Below are 17797 nucleotides of genomic sequence, written 5' to 3'. Positions count from 1 at the left end.
CCCCGGGGTACGAGTGGCCCCAGACCACAACCGCTCTAGTCATTGCCCCGCCGCCATGTTTGGGTTCTTGGTCAGGGCTGAACAAGGTAATCCAGTCTGGGGGGGGGGGTCATGGGCGACCTTCACTCCGTCGGCCACACTGACATGACCACCCTGCGTTGCTGCGGGGGGGGGGGGAGAGGGGTCAACGGATGAAGAGGGGGAGGGGTCAGTGGATGAAGGGGGGGGAGGGTCAGTGGATGAAGGGGGGGAGGGTCAGTGGATGAAGGGGGAGGGGGGGGTCAGGGGGAAGGGTCAGTGGATGAAGGGGGGGGTGGTGTCAGTGGATGAAGGGGGGGGTGGTGTCAGTGGATGAAGGGGGGGGTGTCAGTGGATGAAGGGGGGGGGGGTGGTGTCAGTGGATGAAGGGGGGGGGTGGTGTCAGTGGATGAAGGGGGGGGGGTGGTGTCAGTGGATTAAGGGGGGGGGGTGGTGTCAGTGGATGAAGGGGGGGGGGGTGGTGTCAGTGGATGAAGGGGGGGGGGTGGTGTCAGTGGATGAAGGGGGGGGGGTAGTGTCAGTGGACGAAGGGGGGGGGGGTGGTGTCAGTGGACGAAGGGGGGGGGGTGGTGTCAGTGGACGAAGGGGGGGGGTGGTGTCAGTGGACGAAGGGGGGGGGTGGTGTCAGTGGACGAAGGGGGGGGTGGTGTCAGTGGACGAAGGGGGGGGTGGTGTCAGTGGACGAAGGGGGGGGTGGTGTCAGTGGACGAAGGGGGGGGGTGGTGTCAGTGGACGAAGGGGGGGGGTGGTGTCAGTGGACGAAGGGGGGGTGGTGTCAGTGGACGAAGGGGGGGGGGTCAGTGGACGAAGGGGGGGGGGTGTCAGTGGACGAAGGGGGGGGGTGTCAGTGGACGAAGGGGGGGGGGTGTCAGTGGACGAAGGGGGGGGGGTGTCAGTGGACGAAGGGGAGGGGGGTGTCAGTGGACGAAGGGGGGGGGGGGGGTGTCAGTGGACGAAGGGGGGGTGGTGTCAGTGGACGAAGGGGGGGTGGTGTCAGTGGACGAAGGGGGGGTGGTGTCAGTGGACGAAGGGGGGGTGGTGTCAGTGGACGAAGGGGGGGTGGTGTCAGTGGACGAAGGGGGGGTGGTGTCAGTGGACGAAGGGGGGGTGGTGTCAGTGGACGAAGGGGGGGTGGTGTCAGTGGACGAAGGGGGGGTGGTGTCAGTGGACGAAGGGGGGGTGGTGTCAGTGGACGAAGGGGGGGTGGTGTCAGTGGACGAAGGGGGGGTGGTGTCAGTGGACGAAGGGGGGGTGGTGTCAGTGGACGAAGGGGGGGTGGTGTCAGTGGACGAAGGGGGGGTGGTGTCAGTGGACGAAGGGGGGGTGGTGTCAGTGGACGAAGGGGGGGTGGTGTCAGTGGACGAAGGGGGGGTGGTGTCAGTGGACGAAGGGGGGGTGGTGTCAGTGGACGAAGGGGGGGTGGTGTCAGTGGATGAAGGGGGGGGTGGTGTCAGTGGATGAAGGGGGGGTGGTGTCAGTGGATGAAGGGGGGGGTGGTGTCAGTGGATGAAGGGGGGGTGGTGTCAGTGGATGAAGGGGGGGTGGTGTCAGTGGATGAAGGGGGGGTGGTGTCAGTGGATGAAGGGGGGGTGGTGTCAGTGGATGAAGGGGGGGTGGTGTCAGTGGATGAAGGGGGGGTGGTGTCAGTGGATGAAGGGGGGGTGGTGTCAGTGGATGAAGGGGGGGTGGTGTCAGTGGATGAAGGGGGGGTGGTGTCAGTGGATGAAGGGGGGGTGGTGTCAGTGGATGAAGGGGGGGTGGTGTCAGTGGATGAAGGGGGGGTGGTGTCAGTGGATGAAGGGGGGGTGGTGTCAGTGGATGAAGGGGGGGTGGTGTCAGTGGATGAAGGGGGGGTGGTGTCAGTGGATGAAGGGGGGGTGGTGTCAGTGGATGAAGGGGGGGTGGTGTCAGTGGATGAAGGGGGGGTGGTGTCAGTGGATGAAGGGGGGGTGGTGTCAGTGGATGAAGGGGGGGTGGTGTCAGTGGATGAAGGGGGGGTGGTGTCAGTGGATGAAGGGGGGGTGGTGTCAGTGGATGAAGGGGGGGTGGTGTCAGTGGATGAAGGGGGGGTGGTGTCAGTGGATGAAGGGGGGGAGGGTCAGTAGATGAAGGGGGAGGGTCAGTAGATGAAGGGGGAGGGTCAGTAGATGAAGGGGGAGGGTCAGTAGATGAAGGGGGAGGGTCAGTAGATGAAGGGGGAGGGTCAGTAGATGAAGGGGGAGGGTCAGTAGATGAAGGGGGAGGGTCAGTAGATGAAGGGGGAGGGTCAGTAGATGAAGGGGGAGGGTCAGTAGATGAAGGGGGAGGGTCAGTAGATGAAGGGGGAGGGTCAGTAGATGAAGGGGGAGGGTCAGTAGATGAAGGGGGAGGGTCAGTAGATGAAGGGGGAGGGTCAGTAGATGAAGGGGGAGGGTCAGTAGATGAAGGGGGCGGGTCAGTGGATGAAGGGGGGGGGGTCAGTGGATGAAGGGGGGGGGGGGGTCAGTGGATGAAGGGGGGTCAGAGGATGAAGGGGCGGGTCAGTAGATGAAGGGGCGGGTCAGTAGATGAAGGGGGGGGTCAGTAGATGAAGGGGCGGGTCAGTAGATGAAGGGGCGGGTCAGTAGATGAAGGGGCGGGTCAGTAGATGAAGGGGCGGGTCAGTAGATGAAGGGGGAGGTCAGTAGATGAAGGGGGAGGTCAGTAGATGAAGGGGGAGGTCAGTAGATGAAGGGGGAGGTCAGTAGATGAAGGGGGAGGTCAGTAGATGAAGGGGGAGGTCAGTAGATGAAGGGGGAGGTCAGTAGATGAAGGGGGAGGTCAGTAGATGAAGGGGGAGGTCAGTAGATGAAGGGGGAGGTCAGTAGATGAAGGGGGAGGTCAGTAGATGAAGGGGGAGGTCAGTAGATGAAGGGGGAGGTCAGTAGATGAAGGGGGAGGTCAGTAGATGAAGGGGGAGGTCAGTAGATGAAGGGGGGGTCAGTAGATGAAGGGGCGGGTCAGTGGATGAAGGGGCGGGTCAGTGGATGAAGGGGCGGGTCAGTGGATGAAGGGGCGGGTCAGTGGATGAAGGGGCGGGTCAGTGGATGAAGGGGCGGGTCAGTAGATGAAGGGGGAGGTCAGTAGATGAAGGGGGGGTCAGTAGATGAAGGGGGGGGTCAGTAGATGAAGGGGGGGGGGTGAGTGAATTTAGGTGAGAGAAACTGGGGTGACTGGACTAAGGGAGACAGATGAGAGCTGATGGACCAATTATATATAGTGAAAGCCTTACAAGAGATGTCTGAACCTTCCTAAACCACAAGAACATGCAGAAAATATTGAGGCCATGCGATGGGATCGAACACTCATCCATGGACTTCCCCAGGCACACGTGTCCCAAGACAGTTCAAGGATGCACGTTCGATGCAAATGTTTACCTTTCGATATTGTGTCAGTTATATAACGTCCTCGTGTTATCACCCCCCCCCCCCCTCCGCCGTCATCCACCCCCACCATACCCGACTGCGTACTCTCCCCCCAACATCATCCTCAACCACTTCCATCACCCCAACATGAATACCCCCCCCCCCCCCCGCCCGGATGTAAGAACTCGCCTCTCCTACTGCGGGAACACATCCCCCCCCCAATGTCACGCACACAAGCCCCCCCCCCCGTTTCCACAGGGAGGCACATCACCCACCAACCCTCACACATGCCTCCCCCTTTCACCCGCAGATAAGGCAGCAGCAGCAGCACAATACTCACCGGAGCGCTGATAACTTATCTGTGGAGCCTGTGAAGGTGCCCAGTTTATACGAAACAACAACTGCGCTCTTAATGATAACTCCGGTCACCAGGAAACATGTGCCCCGCCCCCCCCCCTAGGTGTACTCTCTCCTCCTTACCACTCACAATACTTCATGTGAATAAAGACGCATTAGGGTAAACAAGTGCTTTATACTTGTTATTCTTGTACACCCGTCAGTGGAGCCGAGCTGCTAAACACCACAAATGATATGGTGGAAGTGCTGATGATCAAAATAGAGATCCTAAATGTAGTTATTGTCCTTGTATATAAGTCACCGGAGGCAAACCCTCAGCAGTTTAAAGACCAACTAATGAAAATAGAACACTGCTTGGAAAACCTCACAAATCCAGCTCCGAACATCATCCTGCTTGGGGACTTCAACCTACGGCACCTAAAATGGAAGCACCTGGCTAATACAGTAATATCAGAAAGAATACCAGGAAGTAGCCTAAATGAACAGGCACATGCAAATGACCTGCTACGGATGTGCGCCAGGTTTGCCTTAAACCAGCAAATAGTAGAACCAACTAGGAAGGAGAACACGCTGGACCTCATTTTCACTAATAATGATGAATTGATCGGGAACATAATGATTACAAATACCTGTTACTCAGATCACAACTTAATTGAAGTTCTGACAACCATGGGGAATGGACCTTCAAAACCAGTCCAGATTCCCGGTGGAGGAGATTTCAGCAAATTCAACTTCAATAATAAACAGATAAACTGGGAGCAAATAAACCAGGACTTCACAGAAATAAGCTGGGAAGAACAGCTAGAAAATACAAACCTGAACCAGTGCCTAGAAAAAATAAGCTCAGTAGCACTAGAAATATGTTCAAACCGCATACCCCTAAGAGAAAAGAGGAAGAGATGCAGATTGGAACGGAAACGTCGTTCCCTCTATAGGCAAAGAAAACGAATCTCAAGAACGGCGAAGATGGTTAGGTAGAGAAATAGAAACAATTGAACTCAAGCTACAAGAATCATACAAAACCCAGGAGAGGCAAAAAGAGCAAAAGGCCATCAGTGAAAGAGAGAAATCCGAAATATTTCTTCTCCTATGCAAAAAAGATCAGAAACTACATCCAGTATCGGGCCCCTGCGAAATGGAGATGGAACTTTCACCGATGACAACAAAGAAATGAGCGAGTTACTGAGGAAGCAGTACGACGCTGTTTTCAGCGAGCCATTAAACGCACTAAAGATTGATAACCCAAATGAATTTTTCATTGATATGATATCAACATCAAATCATATCAGACGTCGCCCTATTCCCACTGGATTTTGAAGAAGCCATAAACAGTATGCCTATGCACTCTGCACCAGGCCCGGATTCTTGGAACTCCATATTCATCAAGAACTGTAAAAAAAAAAAAAAAAAAAAAAACTATCGCAGGCCTTTCACATTCTTTGGACACAGAGCCTAGATACTGGCGTTATCCCTGATATACTAAAAACAGCAGAGATAGCACCACTTCATAAAGGAGGAAATAAGGCAGAGGCAAAAAATTACAGACCGATAGCACTAACATCACACATCGTAAAAATCTTTGAGTGCGCGCTAAGAAGTAAGATCACAAAATACATGGAATCACAGCATCTCCATAACCCCGGACAACATGGTTTCAGAACAGGGCGCTCTTGCCTGTCGCAGTTGCTGGACCACTAAGACCACTAGATGCCATGGAAGACAAACAAAACGCTGATGTAATTTACACAGATTTCGCAAAAGCCTTCGACAAATGTGACCATGGTGTTATTGCACATAAAATGCTTTCAAAAGGAATTACCGGAAAAATAGGCAGATGGATCTACAATTTCCTGACCAACAGAACCCAATGTGTAATAGTCAACAAAATAAAATCCAGCCCATCAACCGTGAAGAGCTCAGTCCCCCAGGGTACTGTGCTTGCTCCAGTACTTTTTCTCATCCTCATATCGGACATAGACCAGAACACAACCTATAGCACTGTATCATCCTTTGCAGATGACACTAGGATTTTCATGAGAGTAGGCAACAGAGGACACGGCAAACCTCCAGTCAGATGTAGATCAGGTCTTTCTATGGGCTACAGAAAATAATATGGTGTTTAACGAAGTTCCAGCTCATACGCTATGGAAATAATTAAAATATAAAAACAAACCACGTACAAAACTCAGGCAAATCATAACATAGAACGAAAAGGCAATGTAAAGGATCTGGGTGTACTCATGTCGGAAGACCTTACCTTTAAAGAACACAATAAAGTAGCCGTCACAACTGCAAGAAAAATGACAGGTTGGATAACAAGAACTTTTCACACTAGAGATGCTATACCGATGATGATACTTTTCAAGACTAGTGCTCTCTAGAGTGGAGTACTGCTGCACAATGACCGCCCCTTTCAAAGCTGGAGAAGTTGCTGACCTGGAGAGCGTGCAGAGAGCCTTTACTGCTAGAATCCACTCAGTAAAACATCTAACCTATTGGGACCAACTAAAGAGCCTAAATCTGTATTCTCTTGAGCGCAGGCGGGAGAGATACATAATAATCTATACGTGGAAAATAGTAGAGGGGCTGGTCCCAAACCTGCACACAGAAATAACATCACATGAGACCAGAAGGCATGGCAGGATGTGCAGAATACCCCCGTTGAAGAGCAGAGGTGCAACAGGTACTCAGAGAGAACTATCAACATCAGAGGTCCGAGACTGTTCAACACGCTTCCACTACACATAAGGGACATAACTGGCCGACCCCTCACAGTGTTCAAGATAGAACTGGATAAACCCCTCCAAAGGATACCTCGTCAACCAGGCTGTGACTCGTACGTCAGGCTGCGAGCAGCCGCGTCCAACAGCCTGGTTGATCAGCTCAGCACCCAGGAGGCCTGGTCGAGGACCGGGCCGCGGGGACGCTAAGCCCCGGAAGCCCCTCACAGTAACACCTCAAGGCAAGGGTGTGAGTTTTTTTTTTTTGCTAAAGCCCTTTTTTGGGGGGGGGGGGGGGGAGGGGGAGGCTTGTCTTTTGAGAACTTTACCCGCCTCAAGCAAGTTATTGGTTATTGCTGAAGGCGGCCCGCAGGTCCACACACTCCCATGACAACCTGGTTGATCCGGCACTTCATGCAGGAACTTGTCCAACTGTCTTTTGGAACACCTCCACTTGTGCTCCACTTGTGCTCCACTTGTGCTCTGGTTATAGTTCTTACACTACGGGAGGGGGGGGGGTTGTCAAGTTGTGGCCCTGTGATGTTCATAATGTTCTGGGAGTGTCACCTACGGCATCTCGACGCTTCAAGTGCATCAATATAACCTTATCCTAACTATATCCTATGGGGTGAGAATAGCTTGAGCTACCTCATCCCTTTGTGTGTATTTTACCTCAATAAACTTATTTCAACTATATCCTTCAACAGGTTTATTTTGCTGTGCTCATTTGGGAACCCGAGTCGTCCATGTATATGTTAGGTGTTAACTCTCTAATCTGCCGACTACAGTGTACAGGAAGTGTTTGGTCATCTTGAGATAAGATCACCCAACACTTCCTGTACACTGTAGATGGCCCAGATTATGGTGGTGTGTCACCACGCGCGTGTGTGGTGAAACACTATCTTGGCCACTTTCTTCACACTTATTAAACTGTTCACTTCACAACCCAAGCTTTTTATAACTGACCTCGTAGTGCTTGGAAGCTCATAAACCGCTTAATCAGCATAAACAAAGCAGCCGTGATTGAGAAAAGATGTACAGGTTTCGCAAGTAGAAGTGTAAATGTTTGATGAATTGTGGCCGTGACTGCTGCAACGTTGCAGTGTTATGCTCAGTGAGCACCGAGTTGTCTCACACTGTTGCCAGATCCTTCACACGTTGTCTTCCTTCTGAGAGAAGAACTGGTTGTGCCCTGTGACGGTGTCGTTAGTCTGCCAAGATGTCCTCACTATTAATGGACATCTTAAACTATGCAATTATCTCATCAAAGCCGAAACTATTAACTAAATGTTTGGGTCTTGTTCCCGAGTCCATTATGTGCCTCTAACATTTCCCACTAACAGCAGGAGTGTGTATACAAGTAGGTGAGAATGAAGTGCAATAATCAATACAAATAATAACCTAATGTTTTGAAAACACGAGGAAAGGTAGACTGTATCAAGACCCCAGCCCGGGACCCCTGGACCCCCCAGCCCGGGGGACCCCCTGGACCCCCAGCCCGGGGGGACCCCCTGGACCCCCAGCCCGGGGGGACCCCCTGGACCCCCAGCCCGGGGGAACCCCCTGGACCCCCAGCCCGGGGGACCCCCTGGACCCCCAGCCCGGGGGACCCCCTGGACCCCCAACCTGGGGGGACCCCCTGGACCCCCAGCCCAAGGGGACCCCCTCGACCCCCAGCCCGGGGGGACCCCCCAGGACCCCCAGCCCGGGGGGACCCCCCAGGACCCCCAGCCCGGGGGGACCCCCCAGGACCCCCAGCCCGGGGGGACCCCCCAGGACCCCCAACCCGGGGGGACCCCCCAGGACCCCCAACCCGGGGGGACCCCCCAGGACCCCCAACCCGGGGGGACCCCCCAGGACCCCCAACCCGGGGGGACCCCCCAGGACCCCCAACCCGGGGAGACCCCTGGACCCCCCAGCCCGGGGACAACTTAAGCTGCCCAAGAGTACTCCGGGTTGGGATCGAAATATATAGTCTACGTTTCCTCGTGTTTCAAATTAGTGGGTTATAATTTTCCATATATGTAGGTGTACATGTTTGTGTGTATACAAGTATTTGTAAATGTAATATCTGGTTAGAAATGCACTAGGTCTTTGCAGCCGGCCATTAATCACATCCTGTGGTTGAGTACTGAATAATCTAACCATATCTAAGAAGGAAGGAATTATCAGGCGGGGGGGGGGGGGGGGCAGGTTTTAACATGGTTACCACCAGGGTAGAACCCCCCCCCCCCCCCCCCCCCGAGGACAGGTGGACACTGTACAGTTGGATGGGACCCATAACTGCTGGAAAGGGGATTTCTTACGTCGTCACCAATGCTAGTTTGCTCTATTATCCTGTAGCCTAATTGTGCTGTGGTATTTTCAAAAGCTACAAGTGTTTAATAAAATAAACGGTCACAAAGGTTGCCAATCTCTTGGATACATAAAGAAAATGACGATGTTACCAAAAGTTGGAAGGCGTTCAAAGGAGAACGAGATATTGGGAGCCTCCTTACCTTAGCAGAGGCGACGCCATCGATGTTGACGACAAAACCGACGCCGCAGGCAGCTTTCTCATTGGCCGGGTCGTAGAGGCCCTGGGCCGGCGGGTACTCCCACGTCTCCACCATCCTGCACCTGAAACACAAACACGTCACTCAACACCCATGGCGTGCAACACAAGACACAAACACGTCACTCAACACCCATGGCGTCCAACACAAGACACAAACACGTCACTCAACACACCCATGGCGTCCAACACAAGACACAAACACGTCACTCAACACACCCATGGCGTCCAACACACCCATCAACAGACAAAGCATAAGCCCGTATCATACACTAGCCCACAGTGGCCTTGCCTCATGAAACCAGTCTAAATTTGTGGTCTAAAATGAGCACCCTCGTCAGAAAGGCGGTAATTTACACGTAATAACCTAAAGGAATGTTGCACCGGAGTTTCGGCCAGAATAGTGAACTGGTCAAACCAGGATAGCACCGGTTGGCAGGAGGTATTGATAAAAACGGTACCACGGCAATATCACACGGGCCAGCATGGGAGAGGCTACAGTTACATCAATAATGCACTACAGTACACCGAGCACAACCTTCACCACACCTTAAGCAACACCTCCAACCTGGCCCAAGTATTGCAATAACCATTCTGTATAAATAACACACACACACTGTCTGCACCTGAGTCTTAATCCAAAGTTGGAGGCCAGAAGCTTGAGTTTGCACTCTGAAATTTGCAGGGGGAATGGTCTGGGTACACGACGGACATAGGTTGGTCGGGTTAGATGCTTTAAAGTTAAGTTAAATGCTTTAAAATAAAGTGTTTACCCTCCCCCCCCCCTCCCCAAAGCGATCGTCATGAAGTCTAAAATATCTCTGTCTGTCCAATGTTAGAGGAAAGAGGCTTGAGCCTTGCCTCACCCAAATTTGTAGGCATACAGGACATACCTAGGCTGGTCAGGACAGGCCTAAGTTAAATGCTTTAAGAAATATTAGCATTTATAAAACACCCCCCCTACCCCAGGCTACCTTCATAGTCTTGAATAGTCAAGTGTGAAATAAGGCGTGTGGTTAACGTGGAGTTGTTACTGAAACCCCTTAACCGCTCGACCAACACGAGCGGTTAAGGGATCCTGTACGCCAGCAGAGTGCTCCAGGCAGTATTGGTTCGAGTCACTTCTGGCGTGTGAGTTTTCAGTTGCATATAGTCCTGGGGACCATTCAGACGTGTTCGCATTTGTGTTCCTCACATATGCCCCAAAGAATGAGGTGATTTGATAAAATACCATGCCTATGATTACGAACCGAGTGCCGGCGGGGGGATGGAAATACCCTCGGCTACCATCCTCTTTTGTCCGGTCGTGTTGGTCGAGCGGTTAAGGGATCATGTACGCCAGCAGAGTGCTCCTGGTAGTATGGGTTAGAGTCACTTCTGGAGTGTGAGTTTTCAGTTTGTTTATATATATATATATATATATATATATATATATATATATATATATATATATATATATATATATATATATATATATATATATATATATATATATATATATATATATATATATATATATATATATATATATATATATATATATATATATATACACACACACACACACACACACACACACACACACACACACACACACACACACACACACACACACACACACACACACACACACACACACACACACACATATATATATAAATGCTACAACTTGATGAGGACACACAGAGTAGAGTAAGAGGTGTTGGGGTGGAGCCAGGAAGGGTGCGGGCCAAGTGACTAGCGCCAGGACACATTAAGCGGACACACGCGGGTTCACAACAATGGAGGGAAACATACCACACCTACTTATTCTTACTCGCTGGCTTCAATGTTAATGTAGAATGTAAGACCATTTAATAAACATGTAACTGATATCCAAGTTAATTTTGTGTCCAATCAGCAAAAGGCTTAAGTGTCCACTTAACTGACTTAAGATAAGTAATAGATAAGATATATCCACTTAAGATAAGTAACCATTTACCTTATACTTAACCATTTAAGTAACCACCCATATCGCAGTTTTGTTTGGCCTTATTAATTTGAGATTCATACCGCTAGGAGCTTGCCGATAAGTATGGTTACCTGGGGGGTCAAATACGACCTCGTAGCGCTCCAGAGATCGTAAACTGTTTAGAAAATACAGAAACCCGCCATGATTGAGGGAAGCTTGTGCAGCTCTCGTCAATGGACACGGAAACGCTTGCACCTAGATGGGGTTGTGAGAGTTCTTCTTCTCCCCAAGCCCGGACTTGGAGTTTGGTGTGTAACAAAACTAATTTTCAACCACACATTTTCAAACATTAATTACTCATCAAATGAACATCCGTCACCTTGGCTCAGACACAAGATCTGTGATTCACACTAACAGCCCCATTCAAAGCTGGAGAAATTACTGACCTGGAGAGCGTGCAGAGGTATTTTATTGCGCGAATGCATTCAATAAATCATCTAAATTATTAGGAACATTTAAATTTCTCAAACTGAATTCTGTATGACGCAGGCGAGAGATGTACACAACAGTTTACACTTGCAAAAATTAATTGGGACTGTTCCAACTCTGCGCGCGCGTGCACACAACTTGACATGAAACCAGGAGGCACGGCAGGAAGTGCAAAATACCCCTGTTAATAGCAGAGGTGCAATACGTACGCAGAGACTATTCTATCAACATGAAGGTCCAAGACTGTTCCCCACACACACACACACACACACACACACACACACACACACACACACACACACTCCCTCTATACATAAGAGGTAAAACTGGCCGGCCTCTCACGGTGTCCAGAAGAGAACGTTACAAATACCTGATCAGCCAGACAGTGATTCATACGCCAGACTACAAGGCGTGGCATCTAACACCCTGGTTGAAAAAGGAACCAGAAGGCCTGTCAAGAGACCGGGCCGTGGGGACATTAATTCCCGGAACTAATGTTGGTTAGTTAATACTAACCCGAGTTAATCAACACACATAGGTTAGTATTACCCGTGGCTCTGTGGGTACGTTTCCAATATTAGCCTCGGCTCGAGAACAAGTTCCACAGCTCGAAAGCAAATCCCCAAACAAATTTATAGTCATAAAACTTGAATTGTGCATAAAAATTACTTCCAAAATGGCCGCCACTATTGCCCAAACAAATTGGTATATTAGCTCGTCAAAAATATATCTACGTACACCATTGAAATTTTTAGATGAATTTAAGTAAAAAATTATAATGCTAATCGTCTTAAGTAGAGACGAGAAGGTTATGGTAGTGTGTACAAAACAATCCCGTTGAAGAGCAGTTGCATTACTTGCATGGAAAGAGACAAGTCTATTAACATCAAATACCCAAGACTTTTCAACACTGCCACCACACAAGAACCAGTTGATTGACGGTTGAGAGGCGGGACCAAAGAGCCAGAGCTCAACCCCCGCAAGCACAATTAGGTGAGTACAATTAGGTGAGTACAAGAGGTATAACAGGCCGGCCTCTCACAATGTTCAACGGAGAACTTGATAAACACCTCTGAAGAATACCTGATCAACCGGGCTGTGATTCATACCTTAGTTTGAGAGGAGCCGCGTCCAACAGCCTGGTTGACCAGACCTATCAACCAGGAGGCCTGATCATAGACCGGAACCATGGCAAGGTTAAGTGCTGCTAAATACAAAATACATCAATACATGTTAAACAACTTGGTAAGAACTACACTATGGCACAACTACAAGTACCCGATATGTTGTCTTCTATAATTGTGGTTAGTCGATACCATTTACTGAAAGCATTAATAAAATACGTGCTTATACGAAATATATACCAACATATACTACCCCGAATATATACCAATATATACCGAGCCTCGTATATGCTAGCAAAACATTATGAGCCGAAGGTAAACTTGGATACAAGCACATTAGTGTTAGCACGCTGGCTTCTGGGACCCATGTTAGCACACAACTCCCCCCCCCCCCCACCCTCCTCCTCCTCCTCCAATAAAATCCATACCCAGACCTTTTGTAAGCAATACAAAAATATATATACCTTATTAGTTCGTTTATTTAATTATTCGTACAGCTTTAACATTATTGCTTAGGGTTGTGGTGAATGAGGAGATGTGACCGGGGCGCCAGGATGTGGTAGCCTATCCTCCTGTCCACGACCACTGAGGGGGAGAGGGACGGTCGTAGTCCTTCCTGGGTCGTCGGTCATCCACTGATGGTCAAAGCGGTTGGGCTGCACTCATATCCCAGCTCATGGTGCTCATATTCCTTCCTGGTGCTTTATAGTCACACAAGCTACACACTACAAGGTGAAGGGACGACGACGTTTTGGTCCGTCCTGGACCATTCTCATTCGACTTTAGAATGGTCCAGGACGGATCGAAACGTCGTCGTCCCTTCACCTTCTAGTGTGTAGTCTGGTCAACATACTTTAGCCACGTTATTGTGACTCATCGCCTGCACACACGCTAAGGACTTCTCCCTCACCATCCTCCTCACGTTATTGTGACTCATCGCCTGCACACACGCTAAGGACTTCCCCCTCACCATCCTCCTCTCCAAGACTATGATGCCACCACACTCCCACAAATTATGTACCAATATATGACCCGTCTGGCAACACTGACAGGAATAGGTTTCCAGTGTGTGAAATAACAGTTTTGTCTTCAAATATAAATATTTTATATACCTAAGCGTTGGTGCGTAGTCAAGCCTAGACAAGGTTAGGTAAGGGTTTCTTGGCGACGTTGACAGTCTGCAGTACTGGCAGTAGAGGCGGGGAGCGAGACACCTCCAGTTATGAAACAGTCCGTCCTCTTAAGGTTTCTCAACGTCAAGAAACTGTCGTACTTTAACCCTTATTCTAACCTACCACAGGACCCAAAACAGAAAACGGGACATTGTCGATTTCGCGAGCCGTTACCATATTCTAGTACGACAATTTATGGTATTGAGTAAACTGAGCGTCAGACTGCGACGTTCTATTAGGAGCATACCTGGAGATGGTTCTGGGGGTTGGTCTACCCTCCGGGGCCATGCTCGACTTGTGATAACTTGGTCCAACAGGCTGTTGCTTCTAGCGGCCCGCAGGCCCACATACCCACTCCAGCCTAATTGGTCCGGCACTTCTTACAAGAACTTATCTAAGTGCCTCTTGAAGACATCCACCTTTGTTCCAGCAATATTTCTAATGCTTGCTGGGAGGGTGTTGAACAGTTGTGGACCTCTGATGTTCTGTGTTCTCTGATTATGCCTATGGCACCTCTACTCCTCACTGGTTCTGTTCTGCATTTCCTTCTGTACCTTTCGCATTGAATTTTATAACTAGCTCATCAAGATTGTAATTTTTTAGTTAAATGAATTGTCTGGTTCAGTCCCTGAACCCATTATGTGCCTCTAACCCTTTCCACTACCGTCCACAACTACACAGGATGGGTATGGGTTGCATAATAAATTAACTAAACTTTCGCTCCAGTATGTTGTTATTCTACTGCCCAATTTTGGGACCTGGCCCTACAGTATCTTCCATGTATATATTATTTGATACCTTTTTCGTCTCCTTTCCAGAGAGTACATTTCGAGAGCTTTGAGACTGTCTCAATAATTTTGACGTTTTATCGTGTCTATGCGTGCCGTATGTGTTCTATGTATTCCCTCTAATTCAGAGCTCTCCCCCGCTCTGACACGGGAAGTGAGTACTGAGCAATACTCAAGACGGGACAACATCAGGGACTTGAATGTGTGTTGACACAAGTGGGTGAGTGTGTTCTCTGAACTCTGATGGGACACTTTGCCCAACACTCCCTCACGCGCCTCTGACTTGTCACGTCACCACTGTTCCCCCGCCCCAGGATATCCTGTCCAAAACTCTTATTCCAGGAGCACTAGAAGTTACAGAACTAAAAGTTACAGAATTACGCTTAGTGGTCCATTTCCTCGAAGGATATCATCCTACCTCCAATGGCTGGTCAGTAAGCCAGGGAACACAGCCTTACCTATAATAACTATAACGGAGAGTCTGTTACGTGTTAGTCAAGTGGACTTTATTGTCCACGGCTTCTCTCAGGTACAACAGAACTGTTGTGTACCAAAAACAACAGGTGTAGTCAGGTGTTTGACCTTGAGAAACAAATTTGCATCTATGTGCAAGAACAATTAATGACGAAATTAGCACGACTGCTATCCTAGTGTGTTGCACAAGCCGTGTACAGGCAGGTGTCATTAGCAGTCAACAACCCACATGGTGGACGCCATAAACGACGCTTCATACCGTGTAGCGGTGGGCGCTCAGCAGAGGGCAGTGGTGGCGCCCCTACAGGTGGCCACACTGTGCCACCACACTCCCGCCACCTCTGCACCTCCAGACGCGTGTAGCAGAGGCTGGAGGCGCGGGTTAAACACATTCCAGTGGGTAAAGGCGTCGTAGTCAGTCTGTCAGAGACCGGTGCCTCTACGGTGATGTGATCTACAGTGCACCTTTATCCATCGACTTGAGAATAGTCCAGGACGGACAGAAACGTCGTAGTCGTCCCTTCACCTTCTAGTGTGTGGTCTGGTCAACATACGTCAGCCACGTTATTGTGACTCATCGCCTGCATACAGTGCCCCTCTTGTAATGTACTTACATATTTGTGCCTGTTGGACTTAGCGCTTGGACCCCCGCCTTTCACACTCTCGGTTGTTTAATGTACTGGCTCCCGACCTATTTTTTCCTATCATACCTACTGCTATATATTTTTTTATCTCAAACACATGCATCCCCATGATGAAGTACGCAAGAGCTGACTAACTCCCAGGTACCTATTTACTGCTGGGTCAACAGAAGCAAAAGATAGACTACCTAATTGTTTCTGCCTCGACCGGGAGTCGAACCCAGGTCCTTGAATTGTAGAGTGTACTCACCTAGTTGTGCTTGTGGGGGTTGAGCTCTGGCTCTTTGGTCCCGCCTCTCAACCGTCAATCAACAGGTGTACAGGTTCCTGAGCCTATTGGGCTCTATCATATCTACACTTGAAACTGTGTATGGAGTCAGCCTCCACCACATTGCTTCCTAATGCATTCCATTTGTCAACCACTCTGACACTAAAAAAGTTCTTTCTAATATCTCTGTGGCTCATTTGGGCACTCAGTTTCCACCTATGTCCCCTAGTGCGTGTTCCCCTTGTGTTAAATAGCCTGTTGATTCCCTTGAGAATCTTGAATGTGGTGATCATGTCCCCCCCCTAACTCTTCTGTCTTCCAACGAAGTGAGGTTCAATTCCCGTAGGCTCCTCGTAGCTCATACCTCTCAGCTCGGGTACTAGTCTGGTGGCAAACCTTTGAACCTTTTCCAGTTTAGTCTTATGCTTGACTAGATATGGACTCCATGCTGGGGCCGCAGTGTGTCGGAGCCAGCGTGTAGCGCGAGGGTTGGTGGCCAGGAGCACGAGAACCACACACACCAGTTTGTAAGCCTTCCTCGTGGCCACATTCATCACGACGCTCCGTCAACATGAGAAAGGAACTAACATTACCTTCTATTTAGGAAAGAATAATTGTACTTAATACTATGTTTTTGGCCAAAAATTTGAAAAATAATTGTCTTCCCAGCTGATAGAATACCAAAATCAACGTTAGAAAAGGCCCTCAGCCTCTCTCTCAGCGACTCACAGTGGAAACAAGCTTTCCTTGTCAGACTTGGGGGCCTCGGCGTTCGCACAGCAACACAAATTGTTGTACCAGCGTTCCTGTCCTCTTCGGTGGCATCTGACAAACCTTCTCTGCCAAAGCACAGGATGATGTCATGCAAGACACAGTGAGGTTAATGGCATCATTAAGAGGAACCTTACCACAGCCGGTTGTCCAGCAGAGAGAGAACCTCGTTACCTAATGCCCCACAACTCTGACGAACCTGTCGGTCACGCAGACGGGATCATGAACCCCTGGAAGAATGGTACACAGTTGTTGTGGGACTACACTTGCATTTCAACTTTGGCCAACACCTATGTTGACTTCAGTGTTGCACAGCCAGGTAGTTCTGCCAATCACCGGGAAGCAGCCAAGTCTCGTAAATACAGATCTTTTGATCGCCACTACAATTCTGTCCCCATTGCTTCAGAGACACTTGGTGCCTGGGGTAAAAGTGCTGCTAGCTTTTCAAGGAGCTGGGTTCTAAGCTAATTGAAACAACTATAGACCCTAGAGCCGCCAGTTTCCTCTTTCAGCGCCTTATTGTGGCGATACAGAGAGGAAATGCTCACTGCATCCATGGTTCCTGCCCGCCATCTGAGGAGCTGGAGGAGCTCGACAACCTGTGCCTTGTACCCTGCCTGTAACCAATGTTGAAACCCTATTAGCGTAATGAAATTTTAAATAAAGATACACCACCACAATATAGGGGGAGTGGTAGAAGACGATATGTGGGTGAAGGCGGGGGTCCTACAAGGCTCCCCGGAGGCTGCATATCGTCGTCTTTGTGGTAGAAGCTCCCTACACACGCAACTAGGAGGTGGTACCCCCTATATTATATATTATTATTATAATATATATATTTTATATATATTATATACATACACACACTTCCCCTTATTTTCTCTTAATGTTCTCTTTTTGTAAACAATCATATGTAACTATATAACCTTGTATAATAGTGTACAACATAAAAAAGGAGGGAGGGGTGGTAGGAGAAGCGAACACTCATACGTATTCAGAGTTAAATGGCAAGATTTTCTCTGAATGCTCTGTGTTCCCGCCTTTGAGGCTGTGGGTCCCTACAATT

The 17797-nt window shown here is 49.5% G+C and overlaps 1 protein-coding gene across 2 annotated transcripts in view; it reads right to left on the bottom strand.

The window, feature by feature from the left end:
• Positions 1-17797, bottom strand: part of LOC123755771 (uncharacterized) — a gene marked incomplete at its 3' end in the record, with an annotated part of 249077 nt that overhangs the window by 206078 nt on the left and 25202 nt on the right. For both annotated transcript variants that reach the window (XM_069300074.1, XM_069300075.1), the window contains 1 exon segment: positions 8998-9118. In XM_069300074.1, the coding sequence (XP_069156175.1) occupies positions 8998-9111 (114 nt within the window).

Source organism: Procambarus clarkii, chromosome 43 (genome assembly GCF_040958095.1).
Source record: "Procambarus clarkii isolate CNS0578487 chromosome 43, FALCON_Pclarkii_2.0, whole genome shotgun sequence".
Classification (NCBI taxonomy): domain Eukaryota; kingdom Metazoa; phylum Arthropoda; class Malacostraca; order Decapoda; family Cambaridae; genus Procambarus; species Procambarus clarkii.
This window is presented reverse-complemented; position numbering and strand designations above follow the sequence as displayed.